This window comes from Erithacus rubecula (assembly GCF_903797595.1).
Source record: "Erithacus rubecula genome assembly, chromosome: 13".
Classification (NCBI taxonomy): Eukaryota; Metazoa; Chordata; class Aves; order Passeriformes; family Muscicapidae; genus Erithacus; species Erithacus rubecula.
The window spans coordinates 6667825-6693012 of NC_136665.1; the positions used below are offsets into that span (position 1 = coordinate 6667825).

The window sequence follows — 25188 nt, forward strand, 5'->3', positions numbered from 1 at the left end:
GGCTACCATGTACAGATGAGGGGGTGGCCAGGGAAGCCTGAGAGACTTGGTGATGGGGGGACAAGACCCCTGCCTACCTCCTGCCTTCTCTGCCTTTGGTGCTGCTGCACCGGGCACTCAGGGCACAGATGGAGCTGGCAGCAGGGTGTCCCCCCCAGTGCCCCCCCTTCCCCAAGCTTGCCTGGGCTTTAGCTGCTTACGCCAGGGCCCAGGAGGATTTAGTGGGGGAGGTAAGGGGGGGGCACTTTTCTGTGGGGGCAGGATGGCCATGTGGGGAACACAAGGCAGTGCCAAGGGTGCAGGAGCTGGTCTCTGCCCTGGCACTCTGGCAAGACCCCTGTCTGGTGCATCGCTGACCCCCGCAGATGGCTCTGGTCCCCTGTTGCTGTCCGGATCCCCCCACCCCCATACAGGAGTGCCTCCTGCCCCTCCAGGCACCACCTGACAGCAGCAGCCTGGGGTGCCAGCGGCCTTGGGGTGCCAGCTGCCCCATCCCTGCCCGCTCCGGTGTCCTTGAGCCCTCAAGCCCTGCCAGCTGATCGGCTTCCAGGAAAAAAACCACGCAATTACAAAGAGGGGCGATGTGTGAGCCAAAGGGAGGGGGGCCGGGGGGGCCAGGAATGTCCCCAGCGGTGGCAGATGGCCTTACCCAGGGTGCATTGTTCCTTTTAGTGTCTCTTATCCGCTGTAATAGGATCCCGGAGGGAGGGATGTGGGAGAGGGGAAGAGCGAGGGGGGCCCCGGCGTGGACCGGGGTGGGGGCCCGGGCTGCCAGCTTGGCCCTGGCCTGTCAAGCGGCTCATTGTTCCTGCCCCGGGTGTCACTGGGCGCCGCCGGGGACAATGTGGCACTGAGCGGGGCGGCCGGCGGCGGAGGGACGAGGCGCACGGAAAGGTACCCGCCAGGCCCCACTCCCGCGGGGACCAGGGGGCTTGGGGCGGCCGGGAGGGCGAGAACAGAGAGCTTTCCCCAGGGACGGGCTGGGGGCTTCCTGCCGTCCCCCGTCCCTTTGTCAGCCGAAGGTGCCCCGGAGGACGGGCGGTGCCCAGCTTGGTGGCTGTCCCAGTGCCAGCCATGGCAGGTGGCCTGTGCCCATCACCGGGCCCTTCGGCGTCCCTGCCGGCCTGGCTCACCTGGGGGAGAGCCCCCCCCGCCCGCAGACCCCCACACTCTGTTTGTGGCACTGGGGGGACACCCGTGGCCCGGCTGCGTTCCCACCGCCAGCCTCGTCCTTCTTCCCCCCGGTGCGCTCTTTTGTCCCTGACGGATTCCTGCTGCCATTCATCCCCTGGGGGACTGGGGACCGTGACGGGCTGCGCGTCCCTGCCGGCACCCCACACATCCCCGGGAACCGCGGGCAGGGGCTATAGCAGGGTGCATCCCTTCCCTTCCACCCCACTTCACGCTCCCCAGCACCACGAACAGGAATATTCCCCCTATTATTCTCTCCACCCTTCTCCAGCCCGCGGTAACAGGAGGGTGGAGACGCTCAAACCACCGCGGGGGTGCGAGGCACAGCACTTAGGGGGTGCGCCTCCCCCCCCCGCGCTACCCTGATGCAGGAGATGTGCTGTAGCGGTGACGAGTCCTGCCAGCACCTAAAATAGCCGGCCCCCCCTCCCGCCATGCCCGCGGCCGCGGCCCCAGCCTCAACACGGGTGCTTTGTTTCAAAGCTGCTTGGCATCGCCCAGCTTGCCGGGAGCCAGCGGTGCCGCAGCCGCCCACCCGGGCCTGGACACACAGGAATTGTCCTCCTCCCAGGGGCCCTGGCCGCCCACGGCCACCCGGGCACAGGGTCCGGGGGGGCTCTGGAATGCTCTGGGTGGGGAGATGGTGCAGCGGCATCAGTCAGCAGGCATCGTGCTGTGATTTAGTTGGGATGGTCCCCATCAGGCAGCTTGCCTCAGTGTCCCCTGGGGCTTTGTGCATAGACACGGGGAAAGCAGGAGGAGAAGGAAGGTGACTTGCATTGCCTGTGAGACCACCCAGGCCCCCTCTGCTTCCCCCACTTCAGCAAGCGTCTGCAAACAGAACCCTATCCCACAGCCATGCTCCACAAACCTTCCCTCCTCCCCCTGTATCCATCCAGTTCCTGGCTTTGTGCAGGACAGACTGAAGGCAGCTCAGCAGACACATAGCAACGGGTCCCTTTTGGGGTGGTACAAGGTGCCCGTGCGGTGCCATGGGGCCATGTGACCCTCACCTGCCAGAGGACAGCACAGTTATGCCTCTGCCTCAGTTCCCCATTTCCCAGCCATAGGATATTCAAGCTGCAGATCTGGGGTGGGGGGTTAGCTGGGGCATCCCCCCTTTCTGAAGACCACCATGTCCCACAGGCTCATCTCGCCCTCCCGCCATGGCATCACCGGACAGAGCCAGTGGCGTGGGCGGCAGTCCTGAGGAGACAGAGCTCAGCATCACCCTGACCCTGCGCATGCTCATGCACGGCAAGGTAATGGCAGGGGGCTCAGTGCCCCTGGGGGTCAGCGATGCCTGGGGTGAGGGGCTGTGCTAGAGCTCCAGCTACTCACCATGCCCTGTGTTCTTCCCCTGCTCCCAGTCTTCCCTGGGAATAGCATTTCCAGAAGGATTTCTTTAGCCGTCCTCAGCCAGGGAGGGATACATTCCCATGCTCCACTGTCACTAGTTAAGTCACCTAGTGTCCCAGGGACAGGGTCTGCCTGTTGCCAAGCTGTGGGCAGAGGAGGTATTTGGCAGACAGGGAGCTGCCTCCTTACAGTGCCACTCTTCTCTACCTTTGCAGGAGATCGGTAGCATCATTGGCAAGGTAAGATTTGGGGTCCTATGTGTTGCCAGCACTTGGCTCCCCTGGACCTGACCACCCACCCTGTTCCTTTACCTGCAGAAAGGAGAGACTGTTAAGAGGATACGAGAGCAGGTAAGGGCATGCTGGTGGGCTGCCAGGTATTGCTGCCTGTCATGCCTGTTCCTGGTGGCTCCGTTGTGCCTGTCCCCCTAAATCCCAGATGGAACTAGGGAAAACAAAGCAGTACCCCAGGGAAGCTGCCTGGGGCAGGTGGGAGGGGCAAGGCTCTGGCTTGAAGGCAGCAATCTCCCCCTATGAGGCTATGCCTGGCAGAAGTCAGGAAGCACAGAGCTTGTGACATCCCTAACGGGGTGTGACACTGTCCCCAGAGCAGTGCTCGCATCACCATCTCGGAAGGGTCCTGCCCTGAGCGCATCACCACGATCACCGGCTCCACCGATGCCGTCTTCCGCGCTGTCTCCATGATCGCCTTCAAGTTGGAGGAGGTAGACAGCCCTCCTAAATCCCCTCAGGTGCCCCCACACCTGCGGGATCTGGGGGTCTGACGCTGCATCCCACATCCCTCACAGGACCTGGGAGCAGGGGGCGATGGGGTGTCAGCAGGCAGAGCGCCAGTGACCCTGCGCCTTGTCATCCCCGCCAGCCAGTGCGGTTCCCTCATTGGCAAGGCGGGAGCTAAGATCCGGGAGATCCGGGAGGTGAGGCTGAGGGTGGCTCGGGTGCCCCCTTTTCCCTGGGGGCACAGAGTCCTGGGTGTGGGGGCTGCCACAGTCCCACAGAGGCTGGGAGAGGTGATGCAGGAGAGGGAGCATCACCCTGCAGGTTCTGCAATGGTCTCTGGGGGCCCAGGAGGGGGGCAGGGGAGGTGTGAGGTTCTGAGCCCTGGCAGGGAGTAGCTGGGGAATGCCAGCATCTTTCTTTACTTCCCACAGAGCACAGGGGCACAGGTGCAGGTGGCTGGTGACTTGCTGCCCAACTCCACTGAACGGGCTGTCACTGTCTCAGGGGTGCCAGACACCATCATCCAGTGCGTGAGACAGATCTGTGCTGTCATTCTGGAGGTACCTGCCAAGCCCTATGCCCATCCCAGGGGGCATTTGCTACCCATCTCTCCCTCCCCCAGGCTTCTCATGCCCATCTGGACCCAAACATTGGGGCCCCCTTGAGTGGAAACCCATAGGAGCACCCTGCCTTTGTAGTTCTGGGTGCTGTGCCCAGCTAGCTGGGGGCATAAGGGGCAGAGGGTCCTTGGGGCTACAGGGGTATTCAGCTTCATCTCTCATCTCCTCCACCTCCTTCCTTCTGTCTCCAGTCGCCTCCGAAGGGGGCCACCATACCCTACCACCCTGGTCTCTCCCTGGGCACCATCCTGCTCTCTGCAAATCAGGTAAGAGGCCACAGCATCTCCAAGGGCATGAGGTGGCCAGGAGGGCAGCCTCAGTCAGCAAGGGGCGACTCTGATGGGCTCAGGGTAGTCTCTCTGCCCCAGGGGGGAGTGATCTGAGGCAATGGTCCCCACCTGGCTCCCCACTGATGCCTCTTTTTTCTCTCCCCAGGGCTTTTCCATGCAGGGCCAGTACAGTGGGGTCTCTCCTGCAGAGGTGAGGCTGTCCCTAAGGCAATGGGGTTTGTGCCCACCAAGATGGTTGCTGCTGGGAATGCCTGTCTTGGGAGGCACTGGGGCACCGGGGCACAGCTGAACCTCTGCCATCACCCCTAACATCACCTTCCTCCTCTTCACACTGTCTGAGCAGGTGACGAAGCTGCAGCAGCTGTCAGGGCATGCACTTCCCTTTGGCCCCCTGGGCCATCCACCCACCATGATGCCAGGTGAGCATCTCCCATGCTCCCCCCAAGGCTGGGTGTGCCCCTCCTGATCCACCTTGGTACCTGGCCTGAGGAAGGGGCTTCCCTCCTCTTTCCAGTACCAGCCTTTTCAGCATGTCTACCTGCCCCTCCAGCACAACCTTGTCATTTTTTTCCTGGTGTCACTGCAACACCAGTGCTCCCCAATCCTGCAGTAGGGGAGCACTAGCACCAAATTATGACTTGTGTCTATGTCCTGTCTTCCCTTCGTCTCCCCAGTGATCCTTCAGGTTTGTCCCCAGGACTACTCACCATCCCAGTTTGGGGCTGGAGTAGGGGCATAGAGCTATGGGAGACTTGCCCCTTCATTGCTGACATTCCTGTCTCTCTCTCTCCAGGCCTGGATGCCAGCTCCCAGAGCAGCTCCCAGGAGTTCCTGGTGCCCAATGATGTACGTATTGGTCTGGAAATGACGAGGGGGACCACAGTTTGTCCCCACCCATGTGTACCATCCTGGAGGCACTTTGCAGAGGCCAGTACCCACTGACCCACACAGTGGAGGCTCTGCCAGAGCTTGGGAGCGGGAGGGAGTAGCTGGGGCAGAAGAAATGGGAAACTGAAACACAGGAGAGGGGGGAAGGAAAGGGGAAACTGAAACACAGGAGGGGGGGGGAAGAGTTTGGCCAATGCCAAGGAAAGGCCTTGGCATGTGGCACAATGCCAGCAAGAAGGTCTTAAATGAGACCAAAAAGCAGGGTCTGCCCAAGGAAAGAAGTGCCCTGCCCTCCCACTGCCTTCCACAGTTTCATCTCCAAAGTGTAGGGGGTGTTCAGGTGAGCCCCCTGCTTGGCAAGGCTGCTCTGGCTGCTCCTGGCTCACCCCATCGCTGCCCTTTCAGCTCATTGGCTGCATCATCGGCCGGCACGGCAGCAAGATCAGCGAGATCAGGCAGATGTCGGGTGCCCACATCAAGATTGGCAACCAGACCGAGGGTTCCAGCGAGCGACATGTGACCATCACAGGGACCCCTGTCAGCATTACCCTGGCTCAGTACCTCATCACAGCCTGGTAGGTGTCAGGTGGGGGGGTCTCTTGCTGAATGCTAGTGAGGGGTGTCTCTTCTGCAGCACCCCAAGGTAACTTTTGGAGGATACCCCCACTACAGCATTCTCAGAAAGGACGGCCTGGGTCGTGCTTTGAGATCCTGAGGTGATAGGTGCAGGACTGAGATCCAATAGATTTGAGCCCCAGCTTTTTAATCCTGCTCAGTGGGATACCCAGGATGCGCCATGGACACATGTGCCAGAAGGGATGGGGCGCTCAGTTCTTGCACCCTAAGGTTGTAGTGGGAGAACCACTCTGTCTCCATGGTACTCACCATCACCCTTCTGTCTTCCTTTCCCAGCTTAGAGACTGCTAAATCTACCTCCCAGGTGCCACCAGGCCCTGGCTCCATGGACCTCGGCATGGGCTTCTCCCAGCCCCTGGCCCCAGGCTCTGGTGCGGCCCTTCCCACCGTAGCCCCAGCCCCCCCAGCCCTCCTGGGCACCCCCTACGCCATCTCCCTCTCCAACTTCATCGGCCTGAAACCTGTGTCCTTCCTGGCACTGTCCCCATCCTCCGTGGCAGGTCCCAATGGTGGCACCACCACCTACACGACCAAGATCTCTGCGGCCAACGGCACCAAGAAAGCTGACCGGCAGAAGTTCTCACCCTACTGAGCCCCACTGCTGGGTGGGCCAGGGCGTCCAGGGTGCTACTCAGTAGCAGGGACACCTTCCCACCACCCACCCTGACCTCAGCCTCTGCCAGGTGCCCCATGTCCCCCACCCCAGGGAAGGGAAGGGTCTTCCCTGGTTGTGATGCCTGCTGGAGGAAGGGGTTGTTTCATTGCCTGCTGCCCATCCCAGCAGCACTGCACCCCCCTCCCTGATTTTCTGCACAGAGACCATATGTCCTGGTATTGGGTGTGGGGGCTGCCCCTGAGGGCCTAGGGTCCCTTCTTCCAGTGCCCTGTGCTGGTGAGGGACCTCTGCTTCCTGCTCGTCACCCTGCCTCCCCTGTCAACCTGCTCATGCCCACACTCCATCTGGCACTCAAAAGCCAGGTCCCACTAGAGGAGGACTGCCTGGCCTTTCCAGGAGTCCCTCTTCCACTGGCTCTGGTGGGGGGCTCTCCCTGGGCCACCCGGGGGTAATTGCCTCCCAGAACCCCATCCAAGAGCCAGTCCCTGCTGGCTTGGAAATGCTGTATATATATGAGTCTATATTTTTTCCTCCTTTGTAACTTATCAATGGTTTAATAAAAAGATAAAATTTACAAGAAAATAACAATTATAATAATATTCCCCATGCTGGGTGGAGACTTCCCCAGAGCAGGGGTAGTCCCAGCTCCTAGGTACTTGGGTGGTGGCAGGAAGGGCATCTCTTATGTCTAGGATGGGAAGATGCCCTTCAGCCTCTCTGGGGGTCTTCCTGGAGTCCCTCCCTGCCACAGGGCAGTTAGAGAGGCCTAGGGCAGTTTTCCCTGAAGCCTGCAGTTACTACTGGAGTAGGGACTTCTCCAAACCACCATGCCAACACCATCCCTGGGACCTTTGTGGGTGGGCTGAGGGCGATGTACCTCTGCAACATTCCCCAGAAGGGTCCAGTCCACTTCCTAGTAGTGGGGACCCTGCAAGAGTGTCTCCAAGCCCTTCCCCTGAAAGTGAACAGCAGTTCCTGCTGCCCTGGGGCACCCCACACAGCCACCCCCCACCACCCTGTCTCACCATGTCCAGCCCAGCGTGCCCTTGGCCAGCAGCCCAGGTTGCTCACACATGGCACTACTGACCAGGCTTCAAACTGGGCAGCCATCTGTCCATAAACAGCCTGGTATGGACCTCAGACAGCCAGTTCCCCCCCAGGGGGGTGATCACCGCCAGCTGAGGGGGACAGGGGGCGCAGCCAGACATGGCCACAGGCATTGCATGCTGCCATGCCAGCAGGACAAACAGTGACACAGCCAGATCCAGCCCTGATCCAGTCACAGGGAGCAGGATCTCCTCCACACAGACATTAGTTTTGGGTTAAACAGCCAAGGATGGAGGTCTCCATCTCTGCCATACAGGCTCTGCAAGGAGCTCAGGGCCCTGATGTTACTGGTGTTAGTGACATTAGCTGGAACATTGCTCCTGGATAGGGTGCATGGGACATCTACTCTTCCCCACTGGCCAGGAGTGCTCAAACCAGGCCAATGGAGACGGAGGTGTCCTGTCCCCTGCCCCTGCACATTGGCATTCCATGTCTTGAGAGCCCATCCCTGGAACTGAGCTGTGCTGGTGGAGGCAGAGACAATTCCAGCCTGCAGAACAGAGATGTAACTTCCCCAGATCTGCTACCTTCTCCCAGCAGAGAAACCGTCTTCCACCATAAGCTCAGAGAAGAGGCAAAACCTGAACAAGGCCTTCTCAAAATCCAAGAGATTGAGTCCAAGCAGGTCTGATGGGTCCCTGGCAGTTCTCCTGCCCAGCACCATGGGACAGAGGCTCCTTCTCAGCTGCTCTCTTCGGGAACTTGACTTGGGGTGGGGAAGCCTCTTGTGGTCTGGTCCAGCCTGTTCCTGGGGCTGGGGCTGATGCAGCTGGTGTGGGTCTCCAGTGTGCAAGTTGCTCTCTGGAGGAACTGCAAGAAGTTTTCCTGAACAGAGGCCTCTGAGATGGAAAGACAGAGCTCCTGACCCAGTGGATGGTTAAGACAGCTGCGCCGGAGCCGGCCCAGCTCCTCACGGATTTGGCGGTTTAGGAGCCCGTAGAAGAAAGGATTAACAGCAAAGGAGGAGTAGGCAATCCAGGTGACTGCCATCTCCCCATGCCCAGCACCCACAGTGCCAACAGTGACAGAGGAGTGCAAGTGGAAAGCAAAGAAAGGCAGCCAGCAGCACAAGAACTGTCCCACAATGAGCACCAAGGTGAGGATGGCCTTGTTGCTTCCCAGAAGGCGATTTGGGATCAGCCTGGGCAGCATCAGGATCCTGGCAGTGAGGACGGTCACCTGGCTGGCGATGGAGTCACATCGGGGTCTGGGCACGACTGCCTGTGCCGGCACAGGCGCCTGCTGCAGGGATGCAGTCCGTGCCACGCGGTAGATGCTGGAGTAGACGGCGAGGATGATGATGGTGGGCAGAATAAAGCAGGTGATGCTGAAGAGGATCACAAAAACCTTTTTGTGGGCCCCGGGGCTCCAGTAGACTGTGCAGCGGCTGGCACTGGTGGCTCCATTGCCATGAGGCCATGCCACTAGTGCCAAGACAGTGATGAGAACAGACTTGACCCAAATGAAAATCACTCCAGCCACCGCCAGCCTGATGGTCATCTTGACCTCATACCTCAAGGGATGGACAATGTAGTAGTACCGCTCCACGCTGATGATAGAGATGGTGAGAATGGAGGCACTGATGAAGCAGATATTCAGGAATATCACAGCCTTGCACTCAGCAATGCTGTAGATCACCCAGTTGAAACAGGAGGAGCTGGAAATGATCCCCAGGGGCATGAGGAAAATGGCTGAGAGGAGATTGACCACACAGAGGTGGCAGACAAAGATGAACTTCCTGAAAAGGGGCGTTTTGAGGATGATGACCATCACCACGATGTTTGCCACCAGGGTGGTAAGAGTGAGCAGGATCATGCAAAAGAGGCCCACCACCTCCTGGGCAATGGAGTGCTCGGGGATGGAGAGCAGCTCTAGGCTGTCCGTCGTGTTTGAGCCCGTCTGGCTCGGCATCCCTCTCCAGGGCTAAGCCAGCAGCTCTGGTGCCTGGGCAGCAAGGGCTCTTCTCCTGTGTCCCAGAGAGGGTATCCCTACCACAACCATGGCTGCTACCTTCTCCTTGTCTGTTGGGATCAGGAGCCTAGTATGAAGGGAAAGAACCAGAATGAAGAAAAACCACAGAGCAACACAGAGACAATCAGCACAATTCCAAGGTGCTGGAGGAGGAAGAGGTAGCCGGTGAAGTCATAGCACTCTGGCTGTCCCAGAGCTGGCACCCAGGCTGTCCCCAGCCTATCCAGGGACAGCATTACTAGGCTCTGTGGGCACCCATGCCAGGCTGACACCCCGTCCCCCCTTTCCAATGGCATCAGTATGTCCTGAGGAGAGACAGTACAACTTGCTTGTCCCAACCCTCTTGCTCTGGCCACGAGGGACCCCAGGGCGGGTGGGATTCAGCGCACCTTTGCTCCTGGGGAGATGGGTGATGCTCCTGTCCTCACTGGGGTCCTGCTTGCCGGTGTTGCTCCCGCAGCAGAGCCGGGGCTGCCAGCCCTGTGTGCAGCCACGCTCCCCCTTCCCTGCTCCCGTCACCCGCTCGTCATCCTGTTTGCCTGCAGCCCGCCAGCTGCGGATGGCACCAGCTGTCACTCCCGGCACTGCCTGAACTGCCTGCACCCAGGGCCGTCCCACAGGGACAGCTGCTGGGTCCTAGCAGCCGGCAGAGGCTCAGGAAGAGAGGATCCTGAGCCCTGTGCTCCTCCAGAACGGCCACCGACTGCACCAGGCCCGGTCCTTCCAACAGGAACAGCTCAGGTCCCTGGGGCTCAAGGGACAGAGCTACAGGCAGGTCTGCAGCAAATTGTTTTCACTGGCACATGGATGCTCATGGGACATCAGGGTAATGTAGCTGGGAGCTGCCCTTCCCTGGCACCCTGAGCATTCAGAAGTGTACTCACGGGGACATCTGAGCACAGAGAAGGGCTTGGCATGGGTGTCAGGCTGGGGTAGAAGAGCAGGCATGGCATGAGGCATGGCACTAGAGGGAGGGTAGCACTCACCCTCAGGATGGATGGATGGATGGGTGGATTCCGCCATGCCGAGGCAGGGCAGCAGATCTTGATCATTCTCTGTCGCTCTGATGCCACAGGGTGGCCATGAGACATGTGCCTTACTAAGGTAACAAGAGCAGCTGGATCTCAAAGGCATCAGCATTTATTTGAAGGTTTAAACCTCCCCAGAGCTACCTGTGCCATTCTTTCTGGGACCCAGTGACATCTTTCCCGATAGCACGAAGACCTTGCTGGGCAGGAAAGAGACAGCACCTCTCGGTGCAAGGTACAGTGCTTTTATTAACAGTCAAAGCAAGCTCAGTCCCTTTGCCAGCCTGCCCCTTGCTAAGCCCCAGGTGGGGTGGCTGGAGAGTCTAGATCTCTGTGCTCTGGGCTGATGGGTGTCACCAGCTGGAGCTGGGCCAGGGCCGTGGTGCTCCCAGGCACCCTCAGAAGCAGAGCTGGACAAGGTAGCGGATCCGGCACTGGCTCTCCTGGTAGATGAGGTACTCGCTCTGCCTGAAGGAGGAGTCCTTGTAGGCAGCCATGGGGATGGGCTTGCCCTGGCACACCAGCACTTTCTTGCCATCCAGCAGCACCTCCTCATCCTGGGCAGGGTCTGGGCCAGAACATAACCCACCACCACATCAAACCTGAGGTCTGGCCTCTCTCCCCCACTGCCCTGTGCCCACCACAGCCTCACAGCTGCCACACCCCTCGTGCCCCCAGCTCACCTGGCTCTGTCCGGCCACAGGCCAGGACACTGTCATAGCCAGCAGGTGGCTGACACAGCGTGGGGTCATCGCGGGTGATGCGGTAGGGCTTGCCCAAAGCCACTTCCGTCAGGAACATGATGCCAACCCTCTCAGATGTGCAGCCCACTGCCAGGGCAGAAAGGGATGGAAATGATAGCACCACCCCTGCTATTCCCATCTGGTTGTGCCCAGGCCACGCTGGGACACAGGGACCAATGGCTATGGCAGGAAAGGGGCTTGGCGAGCCCACAGCTGCCTGCCAGGGGGTGTGCAAAGGGGACCAGGCTCACACAGACCCAGTGGGGATCACCAGCAGCCCAGTCCGTGCCAGGGCCCTCACCATAGCTGGCTGATTTGCTGTTCTCAGAGGCAAAGTAGATGCCCTTGCCCACGCGCCCGCCCGAGTGCGGCATGATGCGCAGCCCGCTCTTGAGGATGGCCGCCACCACCGCCACGTTGGTGCCGTGCCAAAGCAGGCGCCGGTGCTCCAGCAGCTCATGGGCCTTGAAACGCTCTTCCTGGAGAGATGCAGAGCTAAGGGCTGTGCACAGAGGGACACATGGGTACCCAGAGATGGAGGACTGCCACCCACCTCCCCGGTCCAGCCCCAGTGCCTGGCTTGAGGGGCAGGATGCTGGGTGCCTCTTTGGCCCTGGCCAGCTGGGCTGAATCCCCTCCTGGCTGAAGAAGCCCTAAAGCAATCCCTGGGTGTAACCATGGCTTCCCCATTGTGACATGGAGAGAATAACTTCCTCCTCACCTCACCCTCCCGGGCCACCTGCCAGATGTTGAGAATGCGGAGATTGTGCCCAGTCTCTGTCACGTACCTTTTGATCAGCTGTCAAGGGGGAAGCAAAAAAGCTGTGTCACTCCAGGCAGCCATCTCTGCAATGCCCACGGTCCCCCGGGACAGTAGGAACCTTTGGGGTGCCTGCAGGCTGCCATAATTGTTTCCCATCATAGGATGCTGTGGCACAAGCAGCACCTGGTATTCCCGGGAAGTCGGGTGCAGGAGGGAAAGCTGGCAGCAGAGCAGGGCGTAATCCTGATCCAGCGGATGGGGGACTTCTTTCTCTTCCTCCTCCTCCTCCTTCATTTTCTGTGCCTGCAGGCTCTGTGCCAACTCAATGTCAGCCAGCACCTGGCAGGAACAGAGCAGGGACATCCTCACTGCCAGTGCTGGCCACTGTGCCAGGAGACCAGGGCAAGCCCAGCCACCTGCCAGCAGCTCCTGCCCCACCAGGAAAGGATGTCACACACTCTGTGTTCTGGCATCTCACCAATAGCATGTCCTTTTTAGCACGCAGCAGGTCAGGGGAGTTGATGGTGGGTGGCCGTGCCCGTCCAAAGTTGTGTGGGACGATGGTGTAGAAACGTGAGGAGAGTTCCTCCAGGCCAGCGGCCTGGGGTGGCTGCTCCTTCAGTGCTGCCTCCAGCTCTTCCAGGGCCTCAAAGCCCCTTGCAATCTGCTGCTTGCTCAGTTTCCCCAGGGGCATCTTCTTCAAATCTAGAGCAAATGACAAGGCAAACCCATCCATGCCAATCACCCCACAGCTACTTCCCAGAACCTCCAGTATCACCATGGGCAAGTGTGAGAATCCAGCATGGAGTGTCCATAGTCCCATCAGGTGCCAGGATATCAGAGGGGATGCTCTAAAACCCATCAGCATCTCTGCTTGTTCACCTCCCCACCTGCACCCTGCAGAACGAGCCCATGCCACACATCAACCCATCAACTCCTACCAATATTCATGGTCTGCATGGCATCCCGGAACATGTCACTGCTGAAGATGAGGGACACCAGGTCCTGTGTGGCTTGGTCCAAGGTGCAGGGCAGCACCCGCTGCTTGCAGACCTTGTCCCCATCCACGGCATCCACCTGCAGACACCCCACATCAGCTGCCAACCTGCAAGAGGCTGTGGGAGCACAGCACCAGGCCTGCCTGCCTCTGTCTGGAGAGCCTGGTCCTGGGGCAGCAGAGCAATGGGCAGATGCTGCCTCCATTTTCCATGGCCACCCAGACAGCCATGCTTCTCATTCAGGATGCCCTCCCACTCCATTTTAACCTATTAGCCCTAAATCTCTGCCTGCAAGATGTTTCAGCAAGCACCCACACCCCCCTCAAACCCATCCCACCCTGCTGACCCTCTTGGATGTCCTGGCACTCACTGGTCCAGAAGTGTGATGACAACCATCCCACCATGCTGATAACCTGGTTGCCCACAGTACTCACCCTGAGGCCGACCTCCACCTCCTGCCCAGCCCCTGGCTGCACCTCAATGAGTGTGTACTTCCCTGGCTGGGCAATGAAGTTCTCCCTTGCTGCCCAGCTGTTCTTGGTCTTCTCCCGAAACTTCTTCTCAAAGTCCTTCTTGGCAGCTTCCAGGGAGGCACAGGGCATGAGCTTCGACTGGCCCACCTCTCCCTGGCAGTGGATAGCAGTGGTCAGGACCTCCCCTCCATCCCTGCTCCACCAGCCCCATGCTGGGGGAAGCAGGCAGGAACAAGGGGGGCTGTGATAGCAGGGCTGTGGGGCAGCCAGCAGGAATGTGCTGAGCCACCAGCTCAGAAAGACACCCCAGGAATTCTTGCTGGGCTATCAAACTCACATGCACTGAATGAGGGGAATGAGCAATGCCAGCATGGACTCACCACACGGCCCCAGCGGCTCCAGACACTGTAGGCACCATCATGCTCAAGGAGCTGAATGATGTAGAACTTGTTGTTGTTGGCACTGATATTGGTCTGGTTCAGGGTACAGTCATAGTCCTTATAGACCTGTAGCGAGTGACATGGCCTGGGCTGGCACCTGGGAGCATTTGGGGAAGGGGAGGGGGCAGAAATGGCCCAGTGGGAAACACAGGGAAGAAAATTAGGGCTTACCCTGTGTCAGCAGGGCAGGAGCTGCTCTGAGACTCCCCCAAGCCTCCCACCCTAATCCCCCCATCCCTGCCCCTCTGAGTACCTCAGTCCTGATCTCACCTGGGCACCTTCTACTTTACTCAAGGGGCACTGCCCATCAATTGTGGCAGGGGGCTTCTCCTTGGGAGCAGTTTTCAGCGTTGCCAAGGTGGAGCTCCAAGTGTCTTCCTCCTCTTCGACTTTCGGTTTCTTTTCCCTGCTGTCTGGCTGCTTCGAGGAAGAAGCTTGACGCTTGGAAGCCATGACTGAGCCCCTCCCCTGCTGCTGCGGAGTCAGCACAGCCTTAATCCCCTAGAAAAATCCTTAGAGACAGCAGAGGGAGAGGTGAGAGATGCCAAGCTGCCCTTCCAGGAAAGTCCAGAGGGCTGTGCCTTGCTTTCCCTCTGCCTTCAGCTTAGAGCTGGGCTGGAGGAGGGGACGGGACCTCTGACCACAAACTGTCCCAATCTTGTCCCCTGTGTCCAGGGAAGAGCCTCTCAGCACCCTTCAGCCCTTGAGGGACCCCAAAATGGAAAGAGCCCAGGGACACAGAGACGAGGGGGAGCACAGGGGGCCTCAGCTGCTTGCACAGCAGACGTGGGTCAGAAGAGCTGGAAGAGGACGAGGGTCTGCTGGAGAGCTGGGGTTCCTGCTGGCCCCCACCTTGCCTGACGAGGAACCCCCAATCCACAGGAGGGTGTCTCCAAGGCTCGCCCAGCTCTGCGGCCCCAGGGATGTGCAAGAGGGTAAACAATGCAATGACAGCCCCAAACATGCAGTGCTATCTCCCCAGACATGCAATGCCATCACCCCAGTCCCTCTCAAAGCCAGTGACATGCTTTGATTTGGGCAGGGGGGGCTCAGACAGCCCATCTGCTATGCCTCTGCCAGGTGCAGCTGAACAGGGGTGCAGGGAGCAGCGAGGGGACAGAGGTACAGGCAGAAGCCGTGTCCTACCTGCTCTCGCTGCCCAGGGCTGCCTGCGAGGAGCTGCCAGGAGTCTTCAGGCTGGACAGGCAGCCTGTTCTGGGGAGGAACTTTCTCCTTAGGCAGCAGACAGGAATGACATGCGGAAACAGCTGTAATGCCTCCGGATCGCGCATGCACTCTGTGACAGTCCTGCCTGCTGCTTGACTGCCCTGCCAGTTGCTGTACTGCCTGTACTGTCTGCACTGCCTGCACTGTCTGTACTGCCTGCACTGTCTGTACTGCCTGCACAGCCTGTACTTCCTGTCTGTCTTTACTGGCTGTAGTGCCTTTATTGCCTGCTTTACCTGCACTGCCTGTACTGTTGTTTCTGCCTGCACTGTCTGTACTTCCTGTACTGCCTGTACCTTCTGTCTGTATTTCCCATGTTGCTGTACTGTCTGTACTGCCTGTCTGAATATACTACCTGTCTGTCTGTATTGTCTGTACTACTTGCCTGTACTGTGGGACTGGTCTGTATTATCTCTACTGCCAGTACTGCCTGCTTTGCCAAACAGGCCGTGGATGACGTGTGACCCTGACACCACCCTGCCCTCCAGCCAGCCACACTCCACCATGCTCTGAGGCTAACAAAAGGGTCCTGAAAAAAATTGAAGATGACACAATTTTGTCTGTTAATAGCTTCTGTTGGGTCATAAGCAAGACCAGTCCCTGTGCCAGCCTGCCCCTTGCTAAGCCCCAGGTGGGGTGGCTGGAGAGTCCAGATCTCTGTGCTCTGGGCTGATGGGTGTCACCAGCTGGAGCTGGGCCAGGGCCGTGGTGCTCCCAGGCACCCTCAGAAGCAGAGCTGGACAAGGTAGCGGATCCGGCACTGGCTCTCCTGGTAGATGAGGTACTCGCTCTGCCTGAAGGAGGAGTCCTTGTAGGCAGCCATGGGGATGGGCTTGCCCTGGCACACCAGCACTTTCTTGCCATCCAGCAGCACCTCCTCATCCTGGGCAGGGTCTGGACCAGAACATAACCCACCACCACATCAAACCTGAGGTCTGGCCTCTCTCCCCCACTGCCCTGTGCCCACCACAGCCTCACAGCTGCCACACCCCTCGTGCCCCCAGCTCACCTGGCTCTGTCCGGCCACAGGCCAGGACACTGTCATAGCCAGCAGGTGGCTGACACAGCGTGGGGTCATCGCGGGTGATGCGGTAGGGCTTGCCCAAAGCCACTTCCGTCAGGAACATGATGCCAACCCTCTCAGAGGTGCAGCCCACTACCAGGGCAGAAAGGGATGGGAATGATAGCACCACCCCTGCTATTCCCATCTGGTTGTGCCCAGGCCACGCTGGGACACAGGGACCAATGGCTATGGCAGGAAAGGGGCTTGGCGAGCCCACAGCTGCCTGCCAGGGGGTGTGCAAAGGGGACCAGGCTCACACAGACCCAGTGGGGATCACCAGCAGCCCAGTCCGTGCCAGGGCCCTCACCATAGCTGGCTGATTTGCTGTTCTCAGAGGCAAAGTAGATGCCCTTGCCCACACGCCCGCCCGAGTGCGGCATGATGCGCAGCCCGCTCTTGAGGATGGCCGCCACCACCGCCACGTTGGTGCCGTGCCAAAGCAGGCGCCGGTGCTCCAGCAGCTCATGGGCCTTGAAACGCTCTTCCTGGAGAGATGCAGAGCTAAGGGCTGTGCACAGAGGGACACATGGGTGCCCAGAGATGGAGGACTGCCACCCACCTCCCCGGTCCAGCCCCAGTGCCTGGCTTGAGGGGCAGGGTGCTGGGTGCCTCTTTGGCCCTGGCCAGCTGGGCTGAATCCCCTCCTGGCTGAAGAAGCCCTAAAGCAATCCCTGGGTGTAACCATGGCTTCCCCATTGTGACACGGGGAGAATAAATTCCTCCTCACCTCACCCTCCCGGGCCACCTGCCAGATGTTGAGAATGCGGAGATTGTGCCCAGTCTCTGTCACGTACCTTTTGATCAGCTGTCAAGGGGGAAGCAAAAAAGCTGTGTCACTCCAGGCAGCCATCTCTGCAATGCCCACGGTCCCCCGGGACAGTAGGAACTTTTGGGGTGCCTGCAGGCTGCCATAATTGTTTCCCATCATGGGATGCTGTGGCACAAGCAGCACCTGGTATTCCCGGGAAGCCGGGTGACAGTGATCAACAAAGAGACGAGACCCCCACTTGTGTAACAAAGAGATGAGACCCCTGTTTGATGCAAGCATGAAGCCCATTTATTGATTTCACACATCAATATATATACCTTTCCAAATATAGCTAAAAAACACACAATCATATAATTGGTGTTACTAAGCAGTGTTTCTTAATCAGGCCCTCTGCCCAGACCTGCCTACCAAGCTAAGTACATCCCCTCTTCAAGAGCATCCACCTCAGTGTTGAGCAGTGCTCTGAGCCCTGCTCTCCTGCTGGATTTCATCATTCGAATTCAGCTGGGAGAGCTGGCTGCAGAGCTGGGGAATATCCTGATCCGGCAGATGGGGGACTTCTTTCTTTTCCTAATCCTCCTCCTAAATTTTCTGTGCCTTTAGGATCTGCGCCTACTCAGTGTTGGCCAGCTCCTGGTAGGAACAGAGCAGGGACATCCTCACTGCCAGTGCTGGCTGCTGTGCTGGGGGACCAGGGCAAGCCCAGCCACCTGCCAGCAGCTCCTGCCCCACCAGGAAAGGATGTCACACACTCTGTGTTCTGGCATCTCACCAATAGCATGTCCTTCTCAGAACGCAGCAGGTCAGGGGAGTTGATGGTGGGAGGCCGTGCCCGTCCAAAGTTGTGTGGGACGATGGTGTAGAAACGTGAGGAGAGTTCCTCCAGGCCAGCGGCCTGGGGTGGCTGCTCCTTCAGTGCTGCCTCCAGCTCTTCCAGGGCCTCAAAGCCCCTTGCAATCTGCTGCATGCTCAGTTTCCCCAGAGGCATCTTCTTCAAATCTAGAGCAGAGGACAAGGCAAACCCATCGATGCCAATCACCCCACAGCTACTTCCCAGAACCTCCAGTATCACCATGGGCAAGTGTGAGAATCCAGCATGGAGTGTCCATAGTCCCATCAGGTGCCAGGATATCAGAGGGGATGCTCTAAAACCCATCAGCATATCTGCTTGTTCACCTCCCCACCTGCACCCTGCAGAACGAGCCCATGCCACACATCAACCCATCAACTCCTATCAATATTCATGGTCTGTGTGGCTTGGTGCAAGGTGCAGGGCAGCACCCGCTGCTTGCAGACCTTGTCCCCATCCACGGCATCCACCTGCAGACACCCCACATCAGCTGCCAACCTGCAAGAGGCTGTGGGAGCACAGCACCAGGCCTGCCTGCCTCTGTCAGGAGAGCCTGGTCCTGGGGCAGCAGAGCAATGGGCAGATGCTGCCTCTATTTTCCATGGCCACCCAGACAGCCATGCTTCTCATTCAGGATGCCCTCCCACTCCATTTTAACCTATTAGCCCTGAATCTCTGCCTGCAAACTGTTTCAGCAAGCACCCACACCCCCCTCAAAACCATCCCACCCTGCTGACCCCCTTGGATGTCCTGGCACTCACTGGTCCAGGAGTGTGATGACAACCATCCCACCTCGGTGATAATCTGGTTGCCAGAGTACTCACCCTGAGGCCAACCTCCACCTCCTGCCCTGGTGAGGTCCAGCTCCCGCTCCACCTCAATGAGTGTGTACTTCCCTGGCTGGGCAATGAAGTTCTCCCTTGCTGCCCAGCTGTTCTTGGTCTTCTCCCGAAACTTCTTCTCAAAGTCCTTCTTGGCAGCTTCCAGGGAGGCACAGGGCAAGAGATCGTACTGGCCCACCTCTCCCTGGCAGTGGATAGCAGTGGTCAGGACCTCCCCTCCATCCCTGCTCCACCAGCCCCATGCTGGGGGAAGCAGGCAGGAACAAGGGGGGCTGTGATAGCAGGGCTGTGGGGCAGCCAGCAGGAATGTGCTGAGCCACCAGCTCAGAAAGACACCCCAGGAATTCTTGCTGGGCTGTCAAACTCACATGCACTGAAGGGACAGGCACCACTTGCCCCAGACACACTGACAATGTTGTGTGGGGAAAAGTCCTTGAAGCCCCCCCCCCCATTAAAGTGCTCTGGCAAAACACTTGGGTGCTTGATTTTGGACCAGGGACCACCAGGTTCACTCTCAATTTTGGGGGTTCCGAAGGTGGGGACAGCTGAGGTGTGGGGAATGAGCAATGCCAGCATGGACTCACCACACGGCCCCAGCGGCTCCAGACACTGTAGGCACCATCATGCTCAAGGAGCTGAATGATGTAGAACTTGTTGGTGTTGGCACTGATATTGGTCTGGTTCAGGGTGCAGTCATAGTCCTCACAGACCTGTAGTGAGTGACATGGCCTGGGCTGACACCTGGGAGCATTTGGGGAAGGGGAGGGGGCAGAAATGGCCCAGTGGGAACACAGGGGAGTCTGCAAGGAAAATTGGAGCTGACCCTGTGTCTGCAGGGCAGGAGCTGCTCTGAGACTCCCCCAAGCCCCCCACCCTCACCCCTCCCCCTCTGAGTACCTCAGCCCTGATCTCACCCGGCCACCTGGTGCAGTACTCAAGGGGCACTGCCCATCAATTGTGGCAGGGGGCTTAACCTTGGGAGAAGTTTTCAGCATTGCCAAGGTGGAGCTCCAGGTGTCTTCCTCTTCTCCCACTTTTGGTTTCTCTTCCCTGCTGTCTGGCTGCTTCGAGGAAGAAGCTTGGTAGTTGGAAGCCATGACTGAGCCCCTCCGCTGCCACAAGGTAAGCACAGCCTTAATCCCCTAGAAAAATCCTTAGAGACAGCAGAGGGAGAGGTGAGAGATGCCAAGCTGCCCTTCCAGGAAAGTCCAGAGGGCTGTGCCTTGCTTTCCCTCTGCCTTCAGCCTACAGCTGGGCTGGAGAAGGGGACAGGACCTCTGACCACAAACTGTCCCAATCTTGTCCCCTGTGTCCAGGGAAGAGCCTCTCAGCACCCTTCAGCCCTTGAGGGACCCCAAATTGGAAAGAGCCCAGTGACACAGAGACGAGGGGGAGCACAGGGGGCCTCAGCTGCTTGCACAGCAAACGTGGGTCAGAAGAGCTGGAAGAGAATGAGAGTCTGCTGGAGAGCTGGGGGTCCTGCTGGCCCCCACCTTGCCTGATGAGGAATCCCCCAATCCACAGGAGGGTGTCTCCAAGGCTTGCCCACCTCTACGGCCCCAGGGATGTGCAAGAGGATAAAAAATGCAATGACAGCCCCAAACATGCAGTGCTATCTCCCCAGACATGCAATGCCATCGCCCCAGTCCCTCTCAAAGCCAGTGACATGCTTTGATTTGGGCAGGGGGGGCTCAGACAGCCCATCTGCTATGCCCCTGCCAGGTGCAGCTGAACAGGGGTGCTGGGAGCAGCGAGGGGACAGAGGTACAGGCAGAAGCCGTGTCCTACCTGCTCTCACTGCCCAGGGCTGCCTGCGAGGAGCTGCCAGGAGTCTTCAGGCTGGACAGGCAGCCTGTTCTGGGGAGGAACTTCTTCCTTAGGCAAGACCCACAGATGACATGCGGAAACAGCCGTAACACCCCCAGGTAGGGCATTCAACCTGTGACAGTCCTGCCTGTGGCTTGACTGTACTACCTGCTTTGCCAGGCTGTCCCTGGATGAGGTGTGACTCCGACACCACCCTACCCTACCCTCCAGTCAGCCACACCTCACCCATCTGGTTGTGCCCAGGCCACGCTGGGACACAGGGACCAATGGCTATGGCAGGAAAGGGGCTTGGCGAGCCCACAGCTGCCTGCCAGGGGGTGTGCAAAGGGGACCAGGCTCACACAGACCCAGTGGGGATCACCAGCAGCCCAGTCCGTGCCAGGGCCCTCACCATAGCCGGCTGATTTGCTGTTCTCAGAGGCAAAGTAGATGCCCTTGCCCACGCGCCCGCCCGAGTGCGGCATGATGCGCAGCCCGCTCTTGAGGATGGCCGCCACCACCGCCACGTTGGTGCCGTGCCAAAGCAGGCGCCGGTGCTCCAGCAGCTCATGGGCCTTGAAACGCTCTTCCTGGAGAGATGCAGAGCTAAGGGCTGTGCACAGAGGGACACATGGGTGCCCAGAGATGGAGGACTGCCACCCACCTCCCCGGTCCAGCCCCAGTGCCTGGCTTGAGGGGCAGGATGCTGGGTGCCTCTTTGGCCCTGGCCAGCTGGGCTGAATCCCCTCCTGGCTGAAGAAGCCCTAAAGCAATCCCTGGGTGTAACCATGGCTTCCCCATTGTGACATGGGGAGAATAACTTCCTCCTCACCTCACCCTCCCGGCCACCTGCCAGATGTTGAGAATGCGGAGATTGTGCCCAGTCTCTGTCACGTACCTTTTGATCAGCTGTCAAGGGGGAAGCAAAAAAGCTGTGTCCCTCCAGGCAGCCATCTCTGCAATGCCCACGGTCCCCCGGGACAGTAGGAACCTTTGGGGTGCCTGCAGGCTGCCATAATTGTTTCCCATCATGGGGTGCTGTGGCACAAGCAGCACCTGGTATTCCCGGGAAGCCGGGTGACAGCGATCAACAAAGAGACGAGACCCCCACTTGTGTAACAAAGAGATGAGACCCCTGTTTGATGCAAGCATGAAGCCCATTTACTGATTTCACACATCAATATATATATTTTTCCAAATATAGCTAAAAACCACACAATCATATAATTGGTGTCACTAAGCATCATTACTTAATCAGACCCTCTGCCCAGACCTGTACACACCAGCAAAGGCACATACAGTCTTGCATTATAGCACACCAAGCACACCATTTGCTTCTCCATTCAGGGTTCTGCCTTGGCTTGCCAGGCCTTGTGGTCTACCAAGCTAAGTACATCCCCTCTTCAAGAGCATCCACCTCAGTGTTGAGCAGTGCTCTGAGCCCTGCTCTCCTGCTGGATTTCATCATTTGAATTCAGCTGGGAGAGCTGGCTGCAGAGCTGGGGAATATCCTGATCCGGCAGATGGGGGACTTCGTTGTCTTCTTCTTCCTCCTCCTCCTCCTCCTCCTCCACCTCCTCCTCCTCCTCCTCCTCCTGCTCCTCCTCCTCCTCCTCCTCCTCCTCCTCCTCCAGGCTGCGCTGGGCCAGCTCCTGGTAAGAACAGAGCAGGGACATCCTCACTGCCAGTGCTGGCCACTGTGCTGGGGGACCAGGGGAAGCCCAGTCTCCTGCCAGCACCTTCTGCCCTGCCAGGAAGGGATGTCACACACTCTGTGTTCTGGCATCTCACCAATACCATGTCCTTCTCAGAACGCAGCAGGTCAGGGGAGTATATAACAGGTGGAGTGGTCCTTGCAAAGTCGTGTGGGATGATGGTGTAGTAGCGTGAGGAGAGTTTCTTCAGGCAATGGTACTGGGATGGCTGCGCCTTCAGTGCTGCCTCCAGCTCTTCCAGGGCCTCAAAGCCCCTCACGAGCTGCTGCTTGCTCAGCTTCCCCAGAGGCATCTTATTCTTTTGTCTCTTCTTCACATCTAGAGCAGAGGACAAGGCAAACCCATCCATGCCAATCACCCCACAGCTACTTCCCAGAACCTCCAGTATCACCATGGGCAAGTGTGAGAATCCAGCATGGGGTGTCCATAGTCCCATCAGGTGCCAGGATATCAGAGGGGATGCTCTAAAACCCATCAGCATCTCTGCTTGTTCACCTCCCCACCTGCACCCTGCAGAACGAGCCCATGCCACACATCAACCCATCAACTCCTACCAATATTCATGGTCTGTGTGGCTTGGTGCAAGGTGCAGGGCAGCACCCGCTGCTTGCAGACATTGTCCCCATCCACGGCATCCACCTGCAGACACCCCACATCAGCTGCCAACCTGCAAGAGGCTGTGGGAGCACAGCACCAGGCCTGCCTGCCTCTGTCTGGAGAGCCTGGTCCTGGGGCAGCAGAGCAATGGGCAGATGCTGCCTCCATTTTCCATGGCCACCCAGACAGCCATGCTTCTCATTCAGGATGCCCTCCCACTCTATTTTAACCTATTAGCCCTGAATCTCCGCCTGCAAGATGTTTCAGCAAGCACCCACACCCCCCTCAAACCCATCCCACCCTGCTGACCCCCTTGGATGTCCTGGCACTCACTGGTCCAGGAGTGTGATGACAACCATCCCACCATGGTGATGGCCTGGTTGCCAGAGTACTCACCCTGAGGCCAACCTCCACCTCCTGCCCCGGTGAGGTCCAGCTCCCGCTCCACCTCAATGAGTGTGTAGTTCCCTGGCTGGTAATCGAAGTTCTTCCCTGCTTCCCAGCTGTTCCCGGTATTGGTCTCAAAGAGGTCCTCAAAGTCCTTCATGGCAGCTGTCCGTGATTTCCATTTTATGGGCGTAGACAGGCCGTCATATCCCTGACAGTGGATAGCAGTGGTCAGGACCTCCCCTCCATCCCTGCTCCACCAGCCCCATGCTGGGGGAAGCAGGCAGGAACAAGGGGGGCTGTGATAGCAGGGCTGTGGGGCAGCCAGCAGGAATGTGCTGAGCCACCAGCTCAGAAAGACACCCCAGGAATTCTTGCTGGGCTGTCAAACTCACATGCACTGAAGGGACAGGCACCACTTGCCCCAGACACACTGACAATGTTGTGTGGGAAAAAGTCATTGAAACCCCCCCCCCCCATTAAAGTGCTCTGGCAAAACACTTGGGTGCTTGATTTTGGACCAGGGACCACCACGTTGACCCTCAATTTTGGGGGTTCCAAAGGCAGGGTGGGGACAGCTCAAGTGTGGGGAATGAGGAATGCCAGCATGGACTTACCACACGGCCAGTGTGCTTCCAGACACCGTAGAAAGTCTTATACTTAACAAGCTGAATGAGGATGAACTTGTTGACCTTTTTACTGATATCGGTGTGGTTCAGGGTGCAGTCATAGTCCTTATAGACCTGTAGCGAGTGACATGGCCTGGGCTGGCACCTGGGAGCATTTGGGGAAGGGGAGGGGGCAGAAATGGCCCAACAGCAACATAGGGGGGAAAATTAGAGCTGACCCTGTGTAAGCAGGGCAGGAACTGCTATGAGACTGCCCAAAGCCTCCCACCCTCACCCCCCCATCCCTGCCCCTCTGAGTACCTCAGCCCTGATCTCACCTGGGCATCGTCTACTATACTCAAGGGGCATTTCTTATCAATTATGGCAGGGGGTTTCTCCTTAGGAGCAGATTTCAGCTTTGCTAAGGTGGACTTCCAGGTGCCTTCCTCTTCTCCCACTTTGGGTTTTTCTTTCCTGCTGTCTGGCTGCTTCGAGGAAGAAGCTTGGTAGTTGGAAGCCATGACTGAGCCCCTCTGCTGCCACAAGGTAAGCACAGCCTTAATCCCCTAGAAAAATCCTTAGAGACAGCAGAGGGAGAGGTGAGAGATGCCAAGCTGCCCTTCCAGGAAAGTCCAGAGGGCTGTGCCTTGCTTTCCCTCTGCCTTCAGCCTACAGCTGGGCTGGAGGAGAGGACAGGACCTCTGACCACAAACTGTCCCAATCTTGTCCCCTGTGTCCAGGGAAGAGCCTCTCAGCACCCTTCAGCCCTTGAGGGACCCCAAAATGGAAAGAGCCCAGGGACACAGAGACGAGGGGGAGCACAGGGGGCCTCAGCTGCTTGCACAGCAAACGTGGGTCAGAAGAGCTGGAAGAGAATGAGAGTCTGCTGGAGAGCTGGGGGTCCTGCTGGCCCCCACCTTGCCTGACGAGGAACCCCCAATCCACAGGAGGGTGTCTCCAAGGCTCGCCCAGCTCTGCGGCCCCAGGGATGTGCAAGAGGGTAAACAATGCAATGACAGCCCCAAACATGCAGTGCTATCTCCCCAGACATGCAATGCCATCGCCCCAGTCCCTCTCAAAGTCAGTGACATGCTTTGATTTGGGCAGGGGGGGCTCAGACAGCCCATCTGCTATGCCCCTGCCAGGTGCAGCTGAACAGGGGTGCAGGGAGCAGCGAGGGGACAGAGGTACAGGCAGAAGCCGTGTCCTACCTGCTCTCGCTGCCCTGGGCTGCCTGCGAGGAGCTGCCAGGAGTCTTCAGGCTGGACAGGCAGCCTGTTCTGGGGAGGAACTTCTTCCTTAGGCAAGACTCTTGGATTATGAGCGGAAACAGCCGTAACACCCCCTGGTAGGGCATTCAACCTATGACAGGCTGCAGCTTGACTGTACTGCCTGCTGCCCTAGTGACTGTACTTCCCACTTTGCCAAGCACCCCCTGGATGACGTGTGACTCTGACACCA

General features: G+C 58.5%; 5 protein-coding genes across 7 annotated transcripts; 1 reads left to right on the plus strand and 4 right to left on the minus strand.

Moving 5' to 3' along the window:
- The first annotated feature begins 67 nt into the window (after positions 1–67).
- PCBP4 (poly(rC) binding protein 4) lies at positions 68–6890 on the plus strand. Of its 3 annotated transcripts, XM_079316668.1 has the most exons (14): positions 69–894; positions 2338–2453; positions 2766–2789; positions 2868–2900; positions 3158–3274; positions 3359–3487; positions 3722–3850; positions 4102–4176; positions 4346–4390; positions 4544–4619; positions 4994–5046; positions 5494–5663; positions 6001–6095; positions 6225–6863. In XM_079316668.1, the coding sequence occupies exons 2-14, from the start codon at positions 2358–2360 to the stop codon at positions 6314–6316; spliced, it is 1134 nt and encodes a 377-aa protein (XP_079172794.1). In that variant the 5' UTR covers positions 69–894; positions 2338–2357; the 3' UTR covers positions 6317–6863. The 3 variants fall into 3 exon arrangements, with proteins under 3 accessions (XP_079172795.1, XP_079172794.1, XP_079172793.1); XM_079316669.1 differs by lacking the exon at positions 6001–6095 and having other exon boundaries at positions 68–894; positions 6225–6864; XM_079316667.1 differs by having other exon boundaries at positions 74–894; positions 6001–6890.
- Positions 6891–6918: 28 nt separating this feature from the next.
- On the minus strand, positions 6919–10080 carry LOC306807277 (putative G-protein coupled receptor). Its single transcript, XM_079316670.1, has 2 exons — positions 9808–10080; positions 6919–9485 (listed from the first exon to the last, which is right to left on the minus strand). The coding sequence occupies exon 2, from the start codon at positions 9356–9358 to the stop codon at positions 8129–8131; it is 1230 nt and encodes a 409-aa protein (XP_079172796.1). The 5' UTR covers positions 9359–9485; positions 9808–10080; the 3' UTR covers positions 6919–8128.
- A 595-nt stretch (positions 10081–10675) lies between these two features.
- On the minus strand, positions 10676–15165 carry PARP3 (poly(ADP-ribose) polymerase family member 3). The gene is made up of 11 exons (XM_079316854.1): positions 15010–15165; positions 14134–14375; positions 13804–13929; positions 13385–13576; positions 12894–13029; positions 12431–12657; positions 12136–12291; positions 11911–11988; positions 11491–11668; positions 11130–11276; positions 10676–11014 (listed from the first exon to the last, which is right to left on the minus strand). Exons 2-11 carry the CDS (start codon positions 14314–14316, stop codon positions 10845–10847), a joined length of 1593 nt encoding a protein of 530 aa, XP_079172980.1. The 5' UTR covers positions 14317–14375; positions 15010–15165; the 3' UTR covers positions 10676–10844.
- A 496-nt stretch (positions 15166–15661) lies between these two features.
- On the minus strand, positions 15662–25157 carry LOC306807541 (protein mono-ADP-ribosyltransferase PARP3-like). Its single transcript, XM_079317195.1, has 10 exons — positions 24939–25157; positions 24066–24304; positions 19199–19324; positions 18597–18798; positions 17695–17921; positions 17106–17159; positions 16881–16958; positions 16461–16638; positions 16100–16246; positions 15662–15984 (listed from the first exon to the last, which is right to left on the minus strand). Exons 2-10 carry the CDS (start codon positions 24246–24248, stop codon positions 15815–15817), a joined length of 1365 nt encoding a protein of 454 aa, XP_079173321.1. The 5' UTR covers positions 24249–24304; positions 24939–25157; the 3' UTR covers positions 15662–15814.
- LOC306807379 (protein mono-ADP-ribosyltransferase PARP3-like) lies at positions 19608–21252 on the minus strand. Its single transcript, XM_079316876.1, has 4 exons — positions 21085–21252; positions 20833–21010; positions 20403–20466; positions 19608–19767 (listed from the first exon to the last, which is right to left on the minus strand). The coding sequence occupies exons 1-4, from the start codon at positions 21208–21210 to the stop codon at positions 19749–19751; spliced, it is 387 nt and encodes a 128-aa protein (XP_079173002.1). The 5' UTR covers positions 21211–21252; the 3' UTR covers positions 19608–19748.
- Positions 25158–25188: the final 31 nt, after the last annotated feature.

What these genes read in the sequence shown, in the direction of transcription:
- PCBP4 (XM_079316667.1), top strand. Translation starts at nt 2,358, where the DNA reads ATGGCATCACCGGACAGAGCCAGTGGCGTGGGCGGCAGTCCTGAGGAG. An exon ending in TCGGTAGCATCATTGGCAAG is followed by an intron (nt 2,790 to 2,867) that starts GTAAGATTTGGG and finishes CTTTACCTGCAG; the next exon opens with AAAGGAGAGACTGTTAAGAG. An exon ending in CAGTACCTCATCACAGCCTG is followed by an intron (nt 5,664 to 6,000) that starts GTAGGTGTCAGG and finishes TTCCTTTCCCAG; the next exon opens with CTTAGAGACTGCTAAATCTA.
- LOC306807277 (XM_079316670.1), bottom strand. Translation starts at nt 9,358, where the DNA reads ATGCCGAGCCAGACGGGCTCAAACACGACGGACAGCCTAGAGCTGCTC.
- PARP3 (XM_079316854.1), bottom strand. Translation starts at nt 14,316, where the DNA reads ATGGCTTCCAAGCGTCAAGCTTCTTCCTCGAAGCAGCCAGACAGCAGG. An exon ending in CGACTTCCCGGGAATACCAG is followed by an intron (nt 11,989 to 12,135) that starts GTGCTGCTTGTG and finishes CCCCCTTGACAG; the next exon opens with CTGATCAAAAGGTACGTGAC. An exon ending in AGGTGGCCCGGGAGGGTGAG is followed by an intron (nt 11,669 to 11,910) that starts GTGAGGAGGAAG and finishes GCATCTCTCCAG; the next exon opens with GAAGAGCGTTTCAAGGCCCA.
- LOC306807379 (XM_079316876.1), bottom strand. Translation starts at nt 21,210, where the DNA reads ATGGTTACACCCAGGGATTGCTTTAGGGCTTCTTCAGCCAGGAGGGGA. An exon ending in ACTGGGGCTGGACCGGGGAG is followed by an intron (nt 21,011 to 21,084) that starts GTGGGTGGCAGT and finishes GCATCTCTCCAG; the next exon opens with GAAGAGCGTTTCAAGGCCCA. An exon ending in CAGCAAATCAGCCGGCTATG is followed by an intron (nt 20,467 to 20,832) that starts GTGAGGGCCCTG and finishes TCCCCAGAACAG; the next exon opens with GCTGCCTGTCCAGCCTGAAG.
- LOC306807541 (XM_079317195.1), bottom strand. Translation starts at nt 24,248, where the DNA reads ATGGCTTCCAACTACCAAGCTTCTTCCTCGAAGCAGCCAGACAGCAGG. An exon ending in AGGTGGAGGTTGGCCTCAGG is followed by an intron (nt 17,922 to 18,596) that starts GTGAGTACTCTG and finishes CCTCTGCTCTAG; the next exon opens with ATTTGAAGAAGATGCCTCTG. An exon ending in CAGCAAATCAGCCAGCTATG is followed by an intron (nt 16,247 to 16,460) that starts GTGAGGGCCCTG and finishes CTGCCCTGGTAG; the next exon opens with TGGGCTGCACCTCTGAGAGG.